The sequence below is a fragment of the Malaclemys terrapin genome, chromosome 25 (genome assembly GCF_027887155.1).
Source record: "Malaclemys terrapin pileata isolate rMalTer1 chromosome 25, rMalTer1.hap1, whole genome shotgun sequence".
Taxonomy (NCBI): domain Eukaryota; kingdom Metazoa; phylum Chordata; order Testudines; family Emydidae; genus Malaclemys; species Malaclemys terrapin.
Genome location: NC_071529.1, coordinates 36,747 through 58,845, shown reverse-complemented (window position 1 = coordinate 58,845; position 22,099 = coordinate 36,747). Strand labels below are relative to the sequence as shown.

Genomic DNA, 22,099 nt, shown 5'->3' with positions numbered 1-22,099 from the left:
TCTGCAGGTTTCTCCGAGTAGTTCCTGCAACAGTTGAGGAAGCTCCTAAGAGGACGGTGATATGGAAGGTGAGCGATCAGCTGTTGTAACCTGCACAGGTTGTGCCATGTTTGTCTTTCTTCCGCAGGACAGAAGCGACTTTGTCTGCACAAAGTGCAAGCTGGTCTCCATATTGGAGGAGAAGGTTCGAGGGCTGGAGAAACAAGTATCAACTCTGCGTTGCATAAGGGAAAATGAAGATTTCCTGGACAGACGTCAGGAGATGCTTCTACGGCCACAATGTTCTGAAGATTCAGAGCAGGCACAGCAGGGACAGAAGGATTGTGAGGAGGTTTGGCAGCATGTGACCTCCAGAAGAAGAAAGAGGAGCGTCCATGCACCAGCAATGGAGATACAGGTGAGGAATCGTTTCCATGTTCTCTCTACAGGTGCTAATGCGGAGAGTGGACTAGATGGCCCATCTGAGGGAAGGGAGCAGAAGGAGACTCCACCGATTGGAACACAAAAGATGCACTGTCCTAGGGATGGGGGTTCCACGACCACCACTCCCAAGAGGAGGAGGAGGGTGGTGGTGGTCGGGGACTCCCTCCTCAGGGGGACTGAGTCATCTATCTGCCGCCCTGACCGGGAAAACCGAGAGGTCTGCTGCTTGCCTGGAGCTAGGATACACGATGTGACGGAGAGACTGCCGAGACTCATCAAGCCCTCGGATCGCTACCCCTTCCTGCTTCTCCACGTGGGCACCAATGATACTGCCAAGAATGACCTTGAGCGGATCACTGCAGACTACGTGGCTCTGGGAAGAAGGATAAAGGAGTTTGAGGCGCAAGTGGTGTTCTCGTCCATCCTCCCTGTGCAAGGAAAAGGCCGGGGTAGAGACCGTCGAATCGTGGAAGTCAACGAATGGCTACGCAGGTGGTGTCGGAGAGAAGGCTTTGGATTCTTCGACCATGGGATGGTGTTCCAAGAAGAAGGAGTGCTAGGCAGAGACGGGCTCCACCTAACGAAGAGAGGGAAGAGCATCTTCGCCAGCAGACTGGCTAACCTAGTGAGGAGGGCTTTAAACTAGGTTCACCGGGGGAAGGAGACCAAAGCCCTGAGGTAAGTGGGGAAATGGGATCCTGGGAGGAAGCACAAGCAGGAGAGCGCAACAGGGGAGGACTCCTGTCTCATGCTGAGAAAGAGGGACGATCATTGAGTTATCTTAAGTGCCTATACACAAATGCAAGAAGCCTGGGAAACAAGCAGGGAGAACTGGAAGTCCTGGCACAGTCAGGGAACTATGATGTGATTGGAATAACAGAGACTTGGTGGGATAACTCACATGACTGGAGTACTGTCATGGATGGATATAAACTGTTCAGGAAGGACAGGCAGGGCAGAAAAGGTGGGGGAGTTGCGTTGTATGTAAGAGAGGAGTATGACTGCTCAGAGCTCCGGTATGATACTGCAGAAAAACCTGAGAGTCTCTGGATAAAGTTGAGAAGTGTGAGCAACAAGGGTGATGTCGTGGTTGGAGTCTGCTATAGACCACCAGACCAGGGGGATGAGGTGGACGAGGCTTTCTTCTGGCAACTAGCAGAAGTTGCTAGATCACAGGCCCTGGTTCTCATGGGAGACTTTAATCACCCTGATATCTGCTGGGAGAGCAATACAGCGGTGCACAGGCAATCCAGGAAATTTTTGGAAAGTGTAGGGGACAATTTCCTGGTGCAAGTGCTGGAGGAACCAACTAGGGGCAAAGCTTTTCTTGACCTGCTGCTCACAAACAGGGAAGAACTAGTAGGGGAAGCAAAAGTGGATGGGAACCTGGGAGGCAGTGACCATGAGATGGTCGAGTTCAGGATCCTGACACAAGGAAGAAAGGAGAGCAGCAGAATACGGACCCTGGACTTCAGAAAAGCAGACTTTGACTCCCTCAGGGAACAGATGGGCAGGATCCCCTGGGAGAATAACATGAAGGGCAAAGGGGTCCAGGAGAGCTGGCTGTATTTTAAAGAATCCTTATTGAGGTTGCAGGAACAAACCATCCCGATGTGTAGAAAGAATAGTAAATATGGCAGGCGACCAGCTTGGCTAAACAGTGAAATCCTTGCTGATCTTAAACGCAAAAAAGAGGCTTATAAGGAGTGGAAGATTGGACAAATGACCAGGGAGGAGTATAAAAATATTGCTCAGGCGTGCAGGAGTGAAATCAGGAAGGCCAAATCACACTTGGAGTTGCAGTTAGCAAGAGATGTTAAGAGTAACAAGAAGGGTTTCTTCAGGTATGTTAGCAACAAGAAGAAAATCAAGGAAAGTGTGGGCCCCTTACTGAATGAGGGAGGCAACCTAGTGACCGAGGATGTGGAAAAAGCTAATGTACTCAATGATTTTTTTGCCTCTGTCTTCACGCACAAGGTCAGCTCCCAGATTGCTGCACTGGGCAGTACAGCATGGGGAGAAGGTGACCAACCCTCTGTGGAGAAAGAAGTGGTTCGGGACTATTTAGAAAAACTGGACGTGCACAAGTCCATGGGGCCGGATGCGCTGCATCCGAGGGTGCTAAAGGAGTTGGCGGGTGAGATTGCAGAGCCATTAGCCATTATTTTTGAAAACTCATGGCGATCGGGGGAGGTCCCAGATGACTGGAAAAAGGCTAATGTAGTGCCCATCTTTAAAAAAGGGAAGAAGGAGGATCCGGGGAACTACAGGCCAGTCAGCCTCACCTCAGTCCCTGGAAAAATCATGGAGCAGGTCCTCAAGGAATCAATTATGAAACATTTAGAGGACAGGAAAGTGATCAGGAACAGTCAGCATGGATTCACGAAGGGGAAGTCGTGCCTGACTAACCTAATTGCCTTCTATGATGAGATAACTGGCTCTGTGGATGAGGGGAAAGCAGTGGATGTCTTATTTCTTGACTTTAGCAAAGCTTTTGATACTGTTTCCCACAGTATTCTTGCCACCAAGTTAAAGAAGTATGGGCTGGATGAATGGACTGTAAGGTGGATAGAAAGCTGGCTAGATCGTCGGGCTCAACGGGCAGTGATCAATGGCTCCATGTCTAGTTGGCAGCTGGTTTCAAGTGGAGTGCCCCAAGGGTCGGTCCTGGGGCCGGTTTTGTTTAATATCTTTATTAATGATCTGGAGGATGGTGTGGACTGCACTCTCAGCAAGTTTGCAGATGACACTAAACTAGGAGGCGTGGTAGATACACTAGAGGGTAGGGATCGGATACAGAGGGACCTAGACAAATTAGAGGATTGGGCAGAAAAAAACCTGATGAGGTTCAACAAGGACAAGTGCAGAGTCCTGCACTTAGGACGGAAGAATCCCATGCACTGCTACAGACTAGGGACCGAATGGCTAGGTAGCAGTTCTGCTGAAAAGGACCTAGGGGTCACAGTGGACGAGAAGCTGGATATGAGTCAACAGTGTGCTCTTGTTGCCAAGAAGGCTAACGGCATTTTGGGCTGTATAAGTAGGGGCATTGCCAGCAGATCGAGGAACGTGATCGTTCCCCTTTATTCGACATTGGTGAGGCCTCATCTGGAATACTGTGTCCAGTTTTGGTCCCCACACTACAAGAAGGATGTGGAAAAATTGGAAAGAGTCCAGCGGAGGGCAACAAAAATGATTAGGGGTCTGGAGCACATGACTTATGAGGAGAGGCTGAGAGAACTGGGATTGTTTAGTCTCCAGAAGAGAAGAATGAGGGGGGATTTGATAGCAGCCTTCAACTACCTGAAGGGGGGTTCCAAAGAGGATGGAGCTCGGCTGTTCTCAGTGGTGGCAGATGACAGAACAAGGAGCAATGGTCTCAAGTTGCAGTGGGGGAGGTCCAGGTTGGATATCAGGAAAAACTATTTCACTAGGAGGGTGGTGAAACACTGGAATGCGTTACCTAGGGAGGTGGTGGAGTCTCCTTCCTTGGAGGTTTTTAAGGCCCGGCTTGACAAAGCCCTGGCTGGGATGATTTAGCTGGGAATTGGTCCTGCTTTGAGCAGGGGGTTGGACTAGATGACCTCTTGAGGTCCCTTCCAACTCTGATATTCTATGATTCTATGATTCTATGACAGCCATGGTAAGCCACAGTCTTTTGGCTTTTTTAACCTTCTTAACATGTGGGAATGGTTTCAAACAGTAGCACCCTCATTTCCCATACCAAGCACCGGTTGGGTTGGCCATTTAAAATGGGTTTACAATGTAAAAGGAGGGGCTGCGGTTTCCGGGTTAACATGCAGCACAAACCCAACTAACCCCCCTCCCCCCCCACTCCCAATTATCGGGGATGATCACTTCACCCCTCCCCCCCCACCGCGTGGCTAACAGCGGGGAACATTTCTGTTCAGCAGAGCAGGAAGGGGCACCTCTGAATGTCCCATTAATAAAATCGCCCCATTTCAACTAGGTGACCGTGAATGATATCACTCTCCTGAGGATAACAAAGAGCGATAAGGAATGGATGTTGTCTGCATGCCAGCAAACACCGGGACCATACGCTGCCATGCTTTGTTATGCAATGATTCCAGACTACGTGCTACTGGCCTGGCGTGGTAAAGTGTCTTACCATGGCAGACGGGATAAGGCAGCCCTCCCCAGAAACCTTTTGCAAAGGCTTTGGGAGTACATGAAGGAGAGTTTTCTGGAGATGTCCCTGGAGGATTTACGCTCCATCCCCATACACGTTAAAAGACTTTTCCAGTAGCTGTACTGGCCGCGATTGCCAGGGCAAATTAATCATTAATCATTAAACACGCTTGCTTTTAAACCATGTGTAATATTTACAAAGGTACACTCACCAGAGGTCCCCTGTGTGCCCTCAGGGTCTGGGAGCATGCCTTAGGTGAGTTTGGGGGTTACTGGCTCCAGGTCCAGGGTGATAAACATATCCTTGCTGTTGGGGAAACCGGTTTCTCCGCTTCCTTGCTGCGGTGAGCTATCTACATTATCTTCATCCTCATCTTCCTCGTACCCCGAACCCACTTCCCTGTGTGTTTCTCCAGTGATGGAGTCATAGCACACGGTTGGGGTAGTGGTGGCTGCACCCCCTAGCATGGCATGCAGCTCCGCGTAGAAGCGGCATGTTTGCGGCTCTGCCCTGAACCTTCTGTTTGCCTCTCTGGCTTTGTGGTAGGCTTGCCTTAGCTCCTTAATTTTCACGCGGCACTGCTGTGCGTCCCTGTTATGTCCTCTGTCCTTCATGGCCTTGGAGACCTTTTCTAATATTTTGCCATTTCGTTTACTGCTACAGAGTTCAGCTAGCACTGATTCATCTCACCATATGGCGATCAGATCCCGTACCTCCTGTTCGGTCCATGATGGAGCTCTTTTGCGATCCTGGGACTCCATCAAGGTTACCTGTGCTGATGAGCTCTGCGTGGTCACCTATGCTCTCCACGCTGGGCAAACAGAAAATGAAATTCAAATGTTTATGGGGCTTTTCCTGTCTACCTGGTCAGTGCATCTGAGTTGAGAGTGCTGTCCAGAGCGGTCACAATGAAGCACTGTGGGATAGCTCCCAGAGGCCAATAACATCAAATTTCGTCCACACTACCCCAATTCCGACCCGCAAAGGCCGATTTTATCGCTAATCCCCTCGTCGGAGGTGGAGTAAACAAACCGGTTTAAAGGGCGCTTTAAGTCGAAAGAAAGGACTTTGTCGTGTGAACGTGTCCAGGCTTAATTCGATTTAACGCTGCTAAAGTCGACCTAAACTCGTAGTGTAGACCAGGCCTAACACAGGTGAGTCAGATTGATTCCAGCTATGTGTTTGTCCATGTTCAATTAAGACATGGGGGCTTTTGTAAGAGTGTCACAGGCAGGATGTGCAGGTATGGTGTCTCTAGCCTCTGTTTTCCAGAAGCTGGGAATGGGTGACTGGCTGGATCACTTGATGGTTACCTGTTCTGTTTTTCCCTCTGAAGCACCTGGCATTGGCCACTGAGCTAGATGGACCATTGGTCTGATGCAGTGGGCAGCTCTTATGTTCACAGGCTCTATGAGGCATATCTACTCATTTGGACTCTCTGGGGAACCACAGAAAGAAACAAGGTGTGCTGAGGCAAGAAGGCCCAGTCTCAGAGCCCCTGGGGTCATGCTTGTCAAAACCTAAAACTAGTTCCAGCCCTTGAAAGGGGGCATTGCCAGGACAGACTGTATAAAGGCTGGAGCATCAAACCACTTTGTAAACCAAGACAGCTGCCTTGGGGACAATGACAGGGAGAATCCCCAAAGTGACTCCTTTGATTCTTCTCTTCTCTCACCTTTGGTTCATAGAATCATAGAACTGGAAGGAACCTCGAGAGGTCATCTAGTCCAGTCCCCTGTATTCAAGGTAGGACTAAATATTATCTAGACCATCCCTGAGAGGTGTTTCTCCAGCCTGCTCTTAAAAATCCCCAATGATGGAGATTCCACAACCTCCCTAGGCAATTTATTCCAGTGCTTAACCACTCTGACAGGAATTTTTTTTTCCTAATCTCCATCCTAAAACGCCCTTGCTGTAATTTAAGTCCATTGCTTCTTGTCCTATCCTCAGAGGTTAAGAACAATTTTTTTCTGGCATCTTTGTAACAACCTTTTATGTACTTGAAAACTGTGATCATGTCCCCTCTGAGTCTTCCCCAGACTAAACAAACCCAATTTTTTCAATCTTCCCTCCTAGGTCATGTTTTCTAGACCTTTAATCATTTTTGTTGCTCTTCTCTGGACTTTCTCCAATTTGTCCACATCTTTCCTGAAATGTGGCATCCACAACTGGACACAGTACTCTAGTTGTGGCCTAATCAGTGTGAAGTAGAGCAAAATAATTACTTCTCGTGTCTTGCTTACAGTACTCCTGCTAATATATCCCAGAATGAAGTTTCTTTTTTTTTTTTTTTGCAACAGCGTTACACTGTTGACTCATATTTAGATTGTGATCCACTATGACTTCCAGATCCCTTTCCGCAGTACTCCTTCCTAGGCAGTCATTTTCCATTCTGTATATGTGCAACTGATTGTTCCTTCCTAAGCGGTGTACTTTGCATTTGTCCTTATTGAATTTCATCCTATTTACTTCAGACCATTTCTCCAGTTTGTCCAGATCATTTTGAATTTTAATCCTATCCTCCAAAGCACTTGCAACCCCTCCCAGCTTGGTATCGTCCGCAAACTTTAAACGTGTTACTGGGAGGGTATCACCATTTCTCAGAGAGTTACACTCTGGTGGGATGGGGCTAGGACTGTACTGGAATAAGGTCACTCTGTGCTTCACAATGTGGCAGAACCTAGAATGTCCATTAGCAGGAAAAAATCCTGGGGGGGAATCAGCTTGTGGAATGGACAAAAGCCCCGTCTGAATTCTCTCACATTGCCCTTCTCATCCTGTCAGGCTACAAAATAACGTCCACGTTTTGCTCCAGATCATCCCATCCTCCCAGGGGGAAGGAAATGGCTGCAATGGAGCTGGCTCAGGTAAGAGATTATCAGAGAGCTGGTGCTGGGCTCTGCTTGGAGGGAGAGAAGCAGTAAAGGCATAGGAAGGTGGTAGTTGCTACCGGTGGTGGGAGGCAGGAAATAACAGGATGTGACAAGCCCACTGAGACTTGTGTAATTTAGGGTGTGATGGGTTGTCACCCCTGGAGTGCAATCAGGGGGGCTTCTGGGAACCACTGTGCCCTCTAACCCTCACGCTGGGCTGGCCCTTCTCACATTGCTTTGCTGGAGATTCAGCCAGCCTCTCCAGGCCCTGTTATCTCCCAACACGACAGCAAGTGGCTCCATACACCCAACTAAGCTACCTAAGTGCTTTACCTAAGCCACTCAAGAACAGATAGAAGACAACAGCAGATTTCCCAGCCCCTTAACCTTGCACACCTGCTGTAGTATAAATCCAGAATTATATCATCTTATAGTGCACAGGGATCTCTAGAATGTAAGCTCATTAATATATTTCACCTTCCTCTCGATATGGGACAGAGATGCACAACAAGCTTCTGCTAACCAAGCTCAGATTTTCCCCAGACACTTCACTCAAAATACTTAACACTAGTTAAGATAAAGCATAAAACAAGTTTATTAACTGCAGAAAGACAGATTTAAGTGATTGTTGTTAGAAGAAAAAAGGAGCAGGTTGGCCCAGAGGCGGATATGAGTACAGGCTTATTTATTGCGATACTTGTTCCCCTCGACCCAATTGTCGAGTAAGCACTGGATTAGTTACATCACACTCCTTTTATCTAAGTTAGTATGTACACGCGTACATCCATTGCAACACCCCCAAAACCCTTATTAAGTAATAGAAACACCCATACTGTTAGTATACCCACCCCTATCTATTATTCGCAGGATTACGCATGTCATACAGGCAGTTTTACCTTGAAAATACAGTTCTGTGCATGAATGTGTTGCTACAAATTTCCCTAATCAGCAGTTCTCGGGGGGGGGAAGGGGCCATAAGCCAGGGCTTGTTTATATAGCTGGGAAAGGAAAGGAGGGGGAGATAACATTTCTTTTACTTTCTTTCACACAAAGTACATTCATTCCGACAACTACATTTCTCATGCAGCTGCATCCTTATCAATTCTTACAAGCAACAGGGAAAGGAAAAGTATGGCAACTTATTTATTAAGCAAAGAATTACTGCCTGCTTATTCCTTTTTCCCCTAATGCCATGTCAGCACATTAGCAGCTTCCCAGGTCTTTTACTTAACCCTAACATATCCCAACAATTATAAATTATAGCACACAGATCAAAGTAGATTACTTAGCAAATAACCAAAAACTCAAAGTAAGCCTAACATACTAGATGGATAGAATTTGAATTAGCAATTTCTTGCCCTGACTGATGATACAAGCAGTCCACCAAGTTTCCATACACAAGCCAGAAATCCCTTTACCCTGGGACCAGCACTTTCCACAGTTCAGTCTTTGTTCTTCGTGTTTCCAGGAGTTCTCTTGTGTGGGGAATGAGGCCAAGAGATGATGTCACACCCCACCTTATGTAGCTTTTCCATATGGGGGGAACCCCTTGTTCCAAACTCAATTCCCAGTCCAGTTTGTGGAAAAATACAGGTACCAAAATGGAGTTCAGTGTCATGTGGTCTGGTCACATGACCTAACATGCACTGCTGAGTCATAGTAGCCCTGATTCATAGGCTGGCTGAATCATTCACAGGAAGGCCAAACTCTTCCACAGTCCATTGTCTTTGTTGATGAGCCATCAGCACTGTCTGGCTTCTTTATTGTTGTACCTGAAAGGCTAGTTGTGGGTGTTACCCAGAGTAAACACATTTGAAATACAGATACATAAGTCAGTATTCATAATTTCAGATACAAACATGATCTATGCACACAAATAGGATAATCCTATTCAGCAAATCATAACTTTTCCAATGACACCGCACATGATGCATCTTGCACAGAATGCATCATAATTATGACCTAATCCTATTATAATCATACCACTATACTAAATATGAGGTGCAGTGTCAGATAGGGCCTAATTTCAAGGCACAGGAGTTGGGAATGGAACTTCCCCTCTTTGTGGAACAGGAAATAGCCCTCCAACACGGGCTGGGAAAACTTCCCAGACTCTCAGTGCTGGAGCCTAAATCTATTGACACTTCATTAGTTACCACCACTCCCAATCTTTGTGGCAACTGCAAACTTTATCAGTGATGATTTTATCTTCTCTTCTAGGTCATTGATAAGAATGTTAAATACCACAGGGCCAAGATCCAATCCTTGTGGGAACCCGCTAGAAATAAATCCACTCGAACACAGTTCCCCATTTACAATCACAGTTTTTAATCTATTTAATGTATGCTGTGTTTATTTTGTATCATTCTAGTTTTTTAGTCAAAATATTGTGCTGAACCAAGTCATATGCCTTACAGAAGTCTAGGTATATTACATCAATAATATTAGCTGTAACCAAACTTTTGATCTCATCCAATAAGGATATCCAGTTAGTTTGATAGGATCTATTTTCTCTAAACCTTTGTTGATGGGTATTAATTATATTACGCTCCTTTAATTCTTTATTAATAAATCCAGTATTGGCTGCTCCATTATCTTGTCCAGTATCTATGTCAGACTGACACTCTTGTATTTAGCTGGGTCATCTCTTTTACACTTTTAAAATATTGGCACAGCATTAGCTTTATTCCAGTCTTCTGGAATTTTCCCAGTTTTCCAAGTTTTAATTAAAATCAACAATAACAGTCCACCACGCTTCTCCACCAGGTCTTTTAAACCTCTTGGATACAAGTTATCTGGACCTGCTGCTTTAAACATGTCTAACTTTAATAGCTGCTGTTTAACGTCCTTGTGAGTTCTTGTTGGAATGAAAAGAGTGTCGTCGTCAACATCTTATGATATGAGTATAACATCTGTTTTTCTCCAAATCCAGGAAAGAAATATTTATTGAACACTTTTACCTCTTATGCATTATTTTTTATAATTCTGCCATTTCCATCTAGTAATTTACCACTACCATTGTTAGGATTAATTTTGTACTTAATATACTTTTAAAAACTTCCTTCTTATTGTCATTGATTTCTGATAGCCAGTTTTCTACAATTCTGACCTTCTCACTTATATTCTTTCCTATGGACTTCCCCTTTCTTCCATATATTTTATTTGGAGTGTGTTGGGATTCCTACCAGGGAGCCATCAGCAGGGTCCAGAGACAGCCCCATCTCCTATATCAGGGGTCTCAAACTCAAATGACCATGAGGGCCACATGAAGACTAGTACATTAGCCCGAGGGCCGCATTACTGACACCTCCCCCCCTTGCCGCCCTCAGCCCTGCCCCTACTCCACCCCTTCCATGAGGCCCCACCCCTGCCCCGCTTCTTCCCACCCCTTCCCTGCCCCCATTCCAACCCCTTCCCCAAAATCCCCACCCCCTCCCTGCCCCCAGGGGGTGCAGGAGGGGTGTGGGGTGTGGTGGGGGCTCAGGGCAGGGAGTTGGGGTGAGGGGTACAGCAAGGGTGCAGGGTGCAGCAGGGGGATCAGGGCAGTGGGTTGGGATGCAAGAGGAGTGTGGGGTGCAGCAGGGGGCTCAGGGCAGTGGGTTGGGGTGCAAGAGGAGTGCGGGGTGCAGCGGGGGTTCAGAGCAGGGGGTCAGGGTGCAGGGTATGGCGGGGGTCGGGGTGTGGCATGGGGCTCAGGGCAGTGGGTTGGGATGCAGGAGGGGTGAGGCAGGGGGTCGGGGTGCAGGGTAGGGCAGGGGGCTCAGGGCAGGGGTTCAGCTGCAGGAGGGGTTCGGGGGCCAGGATCTGGCCTGGCGCATACCGGGGGCAGGGCAGGGCAGGCTCCCTGCCTGCCTGCCTGTCTGCCCTGCCCCTGCAAGAGGCTGGAACGTGGGGAAGGGGGGGCGGAGGGGCTGTGTGTTTCTGTTGCTTGAGGCACCGCCGCCAGCAGCTCCCATTGGCCGCAGTTCCCCGTTCCCAGCCAATGGGAGCTGCTGGGGGCGCTGCCTGAAGCAACAGCCACACACAGCCCCTCCGCCCCCCATTCCCCATGTTCCAGCCTCTTCCTGGAGCTGGGCAGGGCAGGGCAGGCAGGGAGCCTGCCCTGCTCCCGGTGCACATCTGGCCAGAGCCGCTCTGGTAAACACTGAGGGAGGGCGGGGGGGCTGCGAGGGGTTCGCGGGCCATGCGTTCTGCGTGTTTGAGACCCCTGTCCTATATCAAGCTCTGGCTAGTAGGTATGTGAAGACCCTGCCTCCATCTGTCAGCTGGGAGACACAAATGTTTTCTCTTTCTATCCTCTGATGCCTCCTGACTGCTCCAAGCAAGGTGGGGTGGGACTCTGCTAACATGTGCCTCGTGGAGCTTCCATTTACCTCGTGCTGCTGTTCCGTGAGTAGTGGGGTTGTGAGTGGGGAAGGAGGTACTGAGTGTTGGACTCTTGCTCTTTCAGGGGCCGGTGACTTTCGAGGAGGTGGCTGTGTATTTCACCAGGGAAGAGGGGGCTCTGCTCGACCGCACTCAGAGAGCCCTCTACAGGGATGTCATGCAGGAGAACTATGAGACGGTGGTCTTTCTGGGTAAGGAGTCCTGTCCCCTCTGTTATTAGAAGCTGTCAGGTCTCTAAAGAACCTGAGTAGTAATAACTTTATACCTTCATTCATCATAGAAGTTTTGACAAGTTTCCTTGCCCTCCTTTTTTTTCCTTATCTCCCACCCACTAGAATAATTTTTGGACATGTGCCTTTTTGGTGCCATCAGTCATTTTAAAATTGCATTTAATGTATCTTTATTGGATACATTAATAACTGCATTAATAACTATAGCTTTCATGCCATTTCCTCATTTTAAGAGGAAAATATGCCACCTGTAGAATTCTAAATTGAGTAAATAGGTCGATGACTGATGCATGGCTTGTGTGACAGTCAGATGAGCTCATCTTTTGATAGGAGAGCACATAATATTGCCATTCAGGACCCTCCGGGTGAAGGGAGAACAGAGCCGTGCAAGGGGAGGAGAAGCGGGGGGAGTAGATAATTCTGGGGTGCCAGGAAATGGTGAGTGTGTGTGCAGGATGAGAGCTAAGAAGCAGCAGGGATGGAGGGGGTAGTGAGAGACGAGAAGGGAACACAAGAAGCTCCCAAGGTGCTGGGAGGTGGTGACGGCTGAGAGCAATGGGAAGAAGGGGAGGGGAGTGTGGAGGAAGGGCACCCAGGAAGTGGGCTGGGTGGGTCAGTGGAATGGAGGAGAAGTTTTGGGATCTACAGTTGTGGGGGATCTGAGACATTTAACCCTGAATCCCTACCCAAGTCTTATTGCTTTAGAGCCTACGCTCCAGTTTTATTTCTGTTGTTTCACTTCTTTTTATGTTTTCCCCCCAAATATTATTATTTTAACTCTTGACCTACCTCTCTCGCTCATTACCCCGCTACCCCATATAACCTCCCCATCTCTATGCACAGCAACCCTGCCACGGATCCTGAGTCCTTGCTGCATTCCTCCCGCCCATCGCAGGGCCACTACCTAGGCACAAATGGGCACTTTTTACACCTCTAAGATTACATATTGGGGTACAATTTGCCCTTGTACATTGCTATTCAGAGTTAATTGAGAAGATGGAATTTGATGAAACTTGATTTAATACAGACAGTTATAATTGAAATCATAGGCAAGGATCAATACACATAACGATTAGACTAAGATAAGTATAGTAAAGAGGGTCTTGCCTTATACATACTTACAAGTTATGGACACCATTGGAAACAAAGATCGAGGGGCAAGGGAGACCATCAGAATGGAGGCCCTGCTTCACTTTGCTTGGGGACCTGACAAAATGAAAAAATGGTAACTAGGAGAGGTATTTTATCCGCTTCCTTATGGTAATAGGATGACTATATACCATATCTGCTCCTTTATTCTGATTAAAATAATGTCAACAGCTGCCCCAAACCATAAGTGGCCTTTGGGAAGTCCATAATTAATCATCAAGCATTAATACTCATGATTTACATCACTTATTTATTAATTCCAATATATGAATACGTCCAACTGCTGAGATACTGCATAGCAACCTAATTGCTAAAGCCCGCCCCAAACTTACTTCGTTTCAGAATCCTATGGCGTATTGCACCTGTTTGTGGTTCCTTGTTAGTCTCTCGAAATCAGGGTGCAAAATATCTGACCTGGGATTCTCTTCTTAGTCCTATTCAGGTAAATCCCAGACTTCAGCGTAACTACTCCCACAAAGTCTCCACCTAATATAAGGCCCTTAACTGTAGCAAGCTTAATAACCCATTTACTTATGTTCACCTCCTTGCCCCTGCATGCACATTCCAAGCTAATAAGCAATATTCTGATAATGACATTTTACCTCTAGCAAGTATAAAATTGCCACAAGACATGTGACTAGGTCATAGATCATAAAATCAGGTCGGGGTCAACAGGAGTGAGAGTTTGGAGAGACTCTTGGCCCCACTCTCCCCATTTGCAGCAGCCACAAGCTGTCTTCCCTCCAGGCTCCTTGGATCTTTGAGCCTGTCCCTCCTGACGTTGCATGGCCCAGTTCTTGTTTTTTACCTTCTCCTTTTCCGGAAGAATTAGAGGCTGTTGTTCCTGAATTTTAGTGTTTAATTCCCCAGCCTTCTCCACACACTGGGGGAGTTTAATTCTGCCTCCCATTACACCTAAGTCACTAGATTTCCTGATTCCCCAAAATGTGCTTTTGCAATGTCACAGTTCTAGGGTAGCTAAGCCTTTTTCCTGCCTCCATGGTCTGCTCAAGGAATGCCCTCTCAAATATCAGGCCTCTAGCCAGCCCCTCTCTATGGGTAGGGACCCACATGCCTCTCCTTTTCGACCAGGGTTTGAGGATTGCAGCTTGTCCTCCACTGTGTTCACTGGACTAACATCCAGTTGCTGTGCTTTGCTTTCTCTCCAAGGGCTGTGAGCAGTGTGTGTGTGATAGAGGTGGGAATTTTCGTGATATTTCTATGATGCCAATATGCGTCTCAGTTTCCTTCTGTGATTGGTATTGCTATGATTATAAAGAGCAGGAGACTTGAGGTGTTTTGTCACGTAGCTGTTATGGGGTGATATGAATGTGTCATTAAGGACAGGCTGGGACCAACCTACATCAATGGAATACCCGACAGAGACAAGGGAATAATTCTCACTTGTCCATGGGAGGATCTCAGCTTTGCTGAGTGAAGCATACATGGACTTGTTATGTTTCTGGGAGCAGGAAGAACTGGGTTTGCTGATGCAGGGAGCGCTACTGGAGCGAAGACAAATGGACAGGCAAACTGAAAGGAAACCAAACTGTTTATAACAGCAGCATGGCTCAAGAGCATTGGCCAATATGGACTATATTATCTTATTTGCTTCTCTGTCCTAATCTAAATACTTTCTAATGCTGTGTTTCAGTTGACTAATAAACCCTGCTCTATTTTAACAGTCTGCCCAGTGTCACAGCAAAAACTTGCTGAGGAGCACTGAAGCATGAATGAGGAACAGTCTCTGAACAGGAGTGTAGTTCAGCTGGACCTGCTGGCAGAGCTCACAGGTTGAAATAGGAGTGTTGAAACCAGAGGCTCAGTCTCAGGTGCTGAAGCTACATGGCCTAACCTTGTGGAAGAGTGGAACCCCCTGGGGGTCTAGCGCACTCAAGGGGCACCTCCCAAGGACTGTTTAAAAGCCAGGGCATTGCACAGATGCCATGCATCCATGACAGTGTGCCAGAAGTTAAGTCTTATGGGAAAAAGATATAAAACAAGAAAAGGATCTAAATGTGTATTTACCATTGCACCCTCATCAGTCCTCGTGGGAATCCCTCATCAGTTACAAAGTGTATTAAAACCTTCCTCTAAGGCTTACCTCTTGGTTATCAGGTCATGTCAGTTTTGTTAGAGGGCTTTCCCTTCACCCTCCCACTTCACTGATTCTTGTCACGCAGACAGCAAGCAGCAAAAGACCACAAGTTTGAAGGGCAGATAATGCGATGTTTATTGGGGTTAGTTTCCAAGCAAGCATATTCCAAAGTCCGTTACACCAGTTGGGCTTATCGCTATATTCCCAGAGAGTCTGTTCCCCAGTGTTCCCTTCCCAGCTCTGATGCCACAGAGCCTTGTCTGTGTCCCTGTTCCCATTCCCCCCATTAATAAACCTGATTCCAATTTCCCTTCCCCCTCCTGTTTGACCCCAGTTTATATAGTCATATTCTCAGCTATACCTTAAACAATCATTTTACTGAAATTTAACTAACCAGTCCTAACATATTGTAACATAATTCTCTAACCAATTATATCCTACTACCCTAATTAACTTACACCTAGCAAAACTAATTATACAGCAGACAGAAACAATTAGAGAACCAGACAGATTAACAATAGAAAAGTGGTGGCCATAAAGATAAAACAATACAGAAATGAGGGTACCACAACCGTTGATAAGTGATTTCATGCCAGACAGAATGCTATCGAACTAAATTTTCTTTAACCATCTTAAGATCTGTTTCTTTATCTGGTGGTGATGGCACTAAGGTAATGAATATGATTTATAATAATAACAACTCTCCTGCCACTTTGAGCCAAGGAAGCTGGCCTTGGGATGTTACTGCTTAAAAATGAGCTGGGGTTAAAACCATGGAATGTTCTTTGTGACAAGTATCCCACAAATTCCACTGACCTCCCTTGTTTTCTTTGCCTTGAGCAGGGTTTCCAGTTTCCAAACCTGATGTGATCTTGCAGCTGGAACGAGGGGAAGAGCCATGGGTTCCAGACCTCTACGGCTCTGAGAAAAAAGTGCTCCCTAGAGCTGCCTTCACAGGTTAGGAATTGGTTAAACCAACTCAAAAACTGTCCATGAATACAGGAAACATTTGGGATGCCCTACAAAGACTTTGTGAGCTCTCCAAGTTTAAGATTGTTTCCTGCAGATGTGGAATCATTAGGCAGATGTCACTCATGGCTTCCCACCTATCCTGACTGACAACTGGCAGCAGATCCCTCCCTGATCCCACTTTCCCCTGCGTGTTCTGGTGAGATGCGGACCAAAACTGATCCCTTCCTCTCTCCTCTGGGGAAGGGTTTGGGGAAAATCAGCTCCTGATAGGTTTGATCTCTCCCACACATATTTTGGTTTGTTCATCCCTTTTTCCATTCCTGTCTCTGAGATTTCCTTTCTGTCAGGCACAGGCAGTGACCTATGTCTGGATTCTCTCTGTCTCCCATCAGGTGTTGGGATGGTGAATGAGAATGAGGAGAATCCCCAGCAGGACGATGCTGAGCAAGTAGAACCACATGGAACATTATCAGGAAGATCCAACGTGAATGTTTCCAGGAGTTGTGCACTCCCAGAAAAAGCAAAAGCCTGTGAGACTCAGCAGAGGCCAGAGGAAAACCTAAGTAGCCTCTCAGACCTTATTACACACGAGAGAATCAACTTGGAAGATACACGCTACATATGCCATGAGTGTGGGGAAAGCTTCAATGGGAGCTCAGAGCTTTTCACACATCAGGGAATCCACAGAGGAGAGAGACCCTACATGTGCTCTGAGTGTGGAAAATGCTTCAATCGGAGCTCACACCTTATCTCACATCAGACAATCCATACGGGTGAGAAACCTTATGGATGCTCTGAGTGCGGGAAACGCTTCAGTCGGAGCTCATACCTTAACACACATAGGAGAATCCACACGGGTGAGAAACCTTACGGATGCTGTGAGTGTGGGAAAGGCTTCAGTTGGAGCTATGCCCTTATCGCGCATCAGAGAATCCACACAGGAGAGACGCCCTACACATGCTCTGAGTGTGGGAAAAGCTTTAATCGGCACTCACAGCTTATCACACATCGTAGAATCCACACAGGAGAGAAACCCTACACGTGCTCTGAGTGCGGGAAATGCTTCAGTCGGACGTCAGCCCTTATCACACATCGGAGAATCCACACAGGAGAGATGCCCTACACATGCTCTGAATGTGGGAAAAGCTTCAATCATAGCTCAAACCTTATCTCACATCGTAGAAGCCACACGGGAGAGATGCCCTACACATGCTCTGAGTGCGGGAAAAGCTTCAAACAGAGCTCTAGCCTGAGCAGACATCGTAGAATCCACAGTGGAGAGAGAGCCTACACATGCTCTGCATGTGGGAAAAGCTTCAATCAGAGGTCATTCCCTATTAGACATCAGAAAATCAAAATGGGAGAGAACTGTGAGAAATGCCTTGATTAGGGCTGGCCAAAGATTTCTTTAAAAAAAAAAAAATCACATTTGCTAATTCCAATATAGTGATCTTTGCACCATCTTCACCAGAGTCTCTCAGCTTCCCCAGATGAGTTCCCTGCTTCTGCAGCTCACCCTGCTTTAGGGTCAGTCCTGTGATCTTTTCTATCAATTCCTTTCCTTTTGAGTCGTAGGTGTGTGTAAAAAGAACAGGAGTACTTGTGGCACCTTAGAGACTAACAGATTTATTAGAGTATAAGCTTTTGTGGACTACAGCCCACTTCTTCGGATGCATATAGAGTGTCCCTCCAGCCAGGAATGTTCATCAGCTCCAGGTGGGGGAGAGAGATTTGATCCCAACAAGCTACACTGAGGCAAAAACTACCTGGGCCTTACATCCACTAGGACTGTACATGACGTTGGCTGCTCAAGTTAGTGATCTTGGTGTAAAAAGACAATTATAGTTGTAGTGCAGATGCAGCCCGGTTGCAGTGGTTGGCATTAGCTTTCCCCTTGACCTAACCTAAACTCCATCACTTTTCCTAGTCTAAACAAACCCTCAGCATCACAGTTATACTGTTCCCCCATTTCAAAGCAATTGTTAGTCATTAAGTTTCCCCTTCGGGAACAAATTATTTCATTCTCAGTTGCTTTGATGTTGCTTCAAGTTTTGCTGGAGAGCAGATATTTTTATTACCATTTTCCTCACTTAAAATGTATTGAACTATAACAAAGAGCAGGAACATGGCAGGGATAGGGAAAAATGTCATTTCACCCTCTGTAACAACAGAAGAAGTTAGGGTAAGTCAGAGAGATTCCCTTATTCCCCATCACCATCTCAACCCCCCTGTTGTTCAGTTGGTTAGGTCAATATTTTTCCTAAAGGGTTGGGAAGAGGATTTCTTAGTAAATGACATGTAAGTAGGCAAAATACCCATACATTTGGCTCCCAAAGCAGTTGTGGCCCAGGCCCTGCATGAGGTCTCTCCTTAAGATATCTCCTTCCTAATCAGGTGCATGTTGCCTATTATTTGGGAAATGCAATCCCTTTCTAGGTAGAGATGAGAAAAATGGAAGTGATGTTTCTGTTGAGATCACCCCTGGGAGATGCTGCAAATGTGTAGAAAATGGAATCTGTGTTGAATGTGATATAGCTGCAGAAAGATACCTGTTTTTAATAGATGCCTGACATTTGTTGTCTTATAGGGATTCTAAACTGCACCTGAATTTAGTCCCTAATTTAAATCTGTGCCACCAGATTAAAGAAATAAAAGGGCATATTTGGGGGCGTTATACCTCACTATCGCTACTGATACGTTGTGTGGTTGGTGAAGAATTCTACGCCAGAGACTTGGTGTAATTTTATACTTAAGGACAAAGATTTGATAGGGACTCGGGTAGAAATTGCAGGTACTAGTGGTTGATTTTCACCCCAGATATGGAAGCTATGGTGATCTGTGGCCCAGGTAAACTATTTTTAGAACGCTGCTCCCTAGTTAAGTGGCATTGATCAGACTCCTAAAAGATGCCATTATTAAATTGGGAACAACTGTCTTTTACCATTTGGATCCAAAGTTAGATGAAGCACAGAGAAAAACAGCTGATTCCTTCAGAGCCATTCCATGCCTACATCCTTCCCCTCTCTCCAGGAAAGCAATGGCAGACAACTGTTTCACGCCTTTTTCCTGGGTGAACAGTGCAGACGCCATACCACAGCAAGCATGGAGCCCGCTCAGCTCAAGACAGCAGTCATGAACATTGTAAACACCTTGCACATTATCGTGCAGTTTATGCTGAACCAGAACCTGCAAAACCAGGAGTAGGCTACGGCAGCGTGGTGGCAAGAGTGATGAGGACATGGACATAGAATTCTATCAAACCCGTGGGCCCCGGCGCTTTGGCGATCATGCTGTTAATGGGGCAGGTTATAGCCGTGTAACGCTGATTCTGGGCCCGGGAAACAAGCACAGATTGGTGGGACTGCATAGTGTTGCAGGTATGGGACGATTCCCAGTGGCTGCGAAACTTTTGCATGCGTAAGGGCATTTTCATGGAACTTTGTGACTTGCTTTCCCCTGCCCTGAAGCGCCAGAATACCAAGATGAGAGCAGCCCTCACAGTTGAGAAGCGAGTGGCGATAGCCCTGTGGAAGCTTGGAGTGGGCCAATCTACTGTGGGGGCTGTTGTGATGCAAGTAGCCAAAGCAATCACTGAGCTGCTGCTACAAAAGATAGTGACTCTGGGAAATGTGCAGGTCATAGTGGATGGCTTTGCTGCAATGGGATTCCCTAACTGTGGTGGGACGATAGATGGAACCCATATCCCTATCTTGGCACCAGAGCACCAGCGTACCCAGTACATAAACCGCAAAGGTACTTTTCAGTGGTGCTGCAAGCACTGGTGGATCACAAGGGACGTTTCTCCAACATCAACATGGGCTGGCCGGGAAGGGTTCATGACGCTCGCGTCTTCAGGAACACTACTCTGTTTAAACAGCTGCAGCAAGGGACTTACTTCCCAGACCAGAAAATAATTGTTGGGGATGTTGAAATGCCTATAGTCATCCTTGGGGACCCAGCCTACCCCTTAATGCCATGGCTCATGAAGGCAAGCCTGGACAGGAGTCAGGAGCTGTTCAACTACAGGCTGAGCAAGTGCCGAATGGTGGTGGAATGTGCATTTGGACATTTAAAAGGTTGCTGGTGCACGTTACTGACTCAGACTTCAGCCAAACCAATATCCCCATTGTTATTGCTGCTTGCTGTGTGCTCCACAATCTCTGTGAGAGTAAGGGGGAGACCTTTATGGAGTGGTGGGAGGCTGAGGCAAATCGCCTGACTGCTGATTATGGGCAGCCAGACACCAGGGCGATTAGAAGATCACACCAGGAAGCGCTGTGCATCAGAGAAGCTTTGAAAACCAGTTTCATGACTGGCCAGGCTACGGTGTGAAAGTTCTGTTTGTTGAAAACCAGCTCCCTTGATTGACTCATTCCCTGTAAGCAACCCACCCTCCCCCCTTCGATCACTGCTTGCTTTCAAAGGAAATAAAGTCACTATCATTTAAAAATCATATATTCTTTATTAATTGATTATAAACATAGGGAGAGAACTGACAAGGTAGCCCGGGTGAGGTTTGGGAGGAGGATAGGAGGGAAGGAAAAGGCCACTAAAAAAATTCAATATAATGACAGCCTTTTGCTTGGGCTGTCCACTGGGGTGGAGTGGGAGGTTGCACTGAGCCTCCCCCCCTCCTGCTGCGTTCTTACACATCTGGGTGAGGAGGCTATGGAACATGGTGAGGGGGGAGGGAGGTTATACAGTGTCTGCAGCGACACTCTGTTATCCTGCTGCTGTTCCTGAAGCTCCACCAGACGCTGGAGCATGTCCGTTTGATCACGCAGCAGCCTGCCACCTCTCATCTTGAGCATCCCTCATGACCTCACGTTCACTGGCATCTTTCCTGTACTTTGATACCATGTCCTTCCACTCTTTCAAATGAGCTCTTTCATTGTGGGTGGATTCCATGATTTCCGAGAACATCTCATCACGCGTCCTCTTTTTCCGCCGCCTTATCTGAGATAGCCTTCAGGACAGAGGAGGGAGGCTTGAAAAATTTGCAGCTGCTGGAGGGAGGGGAAAAAAAGGAGAGAAGTTTTTAAAAAGATACATTTTACAGAACAATGCTTATACTCTTTCACGGTGAACAACACTATTTACATTACATAGCACATGTGATTTCAGTGCAAGGTCGCATTTTACATCTTAATATTGACTGCCTGTGGCTCTGGTGTTAGAGATCACAGACATAGGTCTGGGCAACAGAATTCGGCTTGCATGCGGACATGGTAAGCCATTGTCCTTTGGCTTCTGCTCCCTCCTTTCCCACATACCAAGCTAAGCCCATTGAGTGCTGCGGTTTTCCTGCTAACCTTCAGCAGCAGAAAACAAACTAAACCCCCCCCCCCCCATCCAATTCTCTGGGATGATCGCTTTATCCCTCTCCCCACCACATGGCTGGTATCAGGGAAGATCCCTGCTAGCCAAATGCGAAAAGCTCAGCGCCAATTACCCCTCCCCCCCCCCACCCTTGGATAACTACAGGGAAGGATTTATTTTCAGCCACAGACAAACAGCCCAATAGGAAGGGCCACCTCTGTCCCCTTAATTAAATTCCCATATTTCAACCAGGTTACCATGAGCAATATCACTCTCCTGAGGATTACACAGTGAAATAAAGAACGGATGTTGCTTGAATGCCAGCAAACACATACGCTGCCAGGCTTTGTCATGCAATGATACCAGATTACTTGCTACTAGCATGGCGTGGTCAAGTCTCCTACCATGGAGGACGGAATAAGGCTGCACTGCCCAGAAACCTTGTGGGCAGTGCAGCCTGAGCTCACTGACATGGAGATGTCCCTGGAGGATTTCCGCT

At 46.9% G+C, this 22,099-nt stretch overlaps 1 protein-coding gene across 4 annotated transcripts in view; it reads left to right on the top strand.

Annotated features, from left to right (window-relative positions):
* LOC128828963 (zinc finger protein 501-like) overlaps positions 1 to 20,734 on the top strand; it is a 38,561-nt gene extending 17,827 nt beyond the window's left edge. Inside the window, exons 1-7 of one of the 4 annotated variants that reach the window (XM_054014005.1) lie at positions 4,394 to 4,916; positions 5,237 to 5,727; positions 6,262 to 6,319; positions 7,358 to 7,440; positions 11,897 to 12,023; positions 16,153 to 16,266; positions 16,674 to 20,734. In XM_054014005.1, coding sequence (XP_053869980.1) covers positions 7,417 to 7,440; positions 11,897 to 12,023; positions 16,153 to 16,266; positions 16,674 to 17,671 — 1,263 coding nt within the window. In that variant the 5' untranslated portion in view covers positions 4,394 to 4,916; positions 5,237 to 5,727; positions 6,262 to 6,319; positions 7,358 to 7,416 and the 3' untranslated portion in view covers positions 17,672 to 20,734. Of the gene's footprint in view, positions 1 to 127; positions 398 to 4,393; positions 4,917 to 5,236; positions 5,728 to 6,261; positions 6,320 to 7,357; positions 7,441 to 11,896; positions 12,024 to 16,152; positions 16,267 to 16,673 lie in introns of those variants that run through there. The other 3 variants (XM_054014002.1, XM_054014004.1, XM_054014003.1) reach the window with 3 other exon arrangements.
* The last annotated feature ends 1,365 nt before the right edge of the window (positions 20,735 to 22,099 follow it).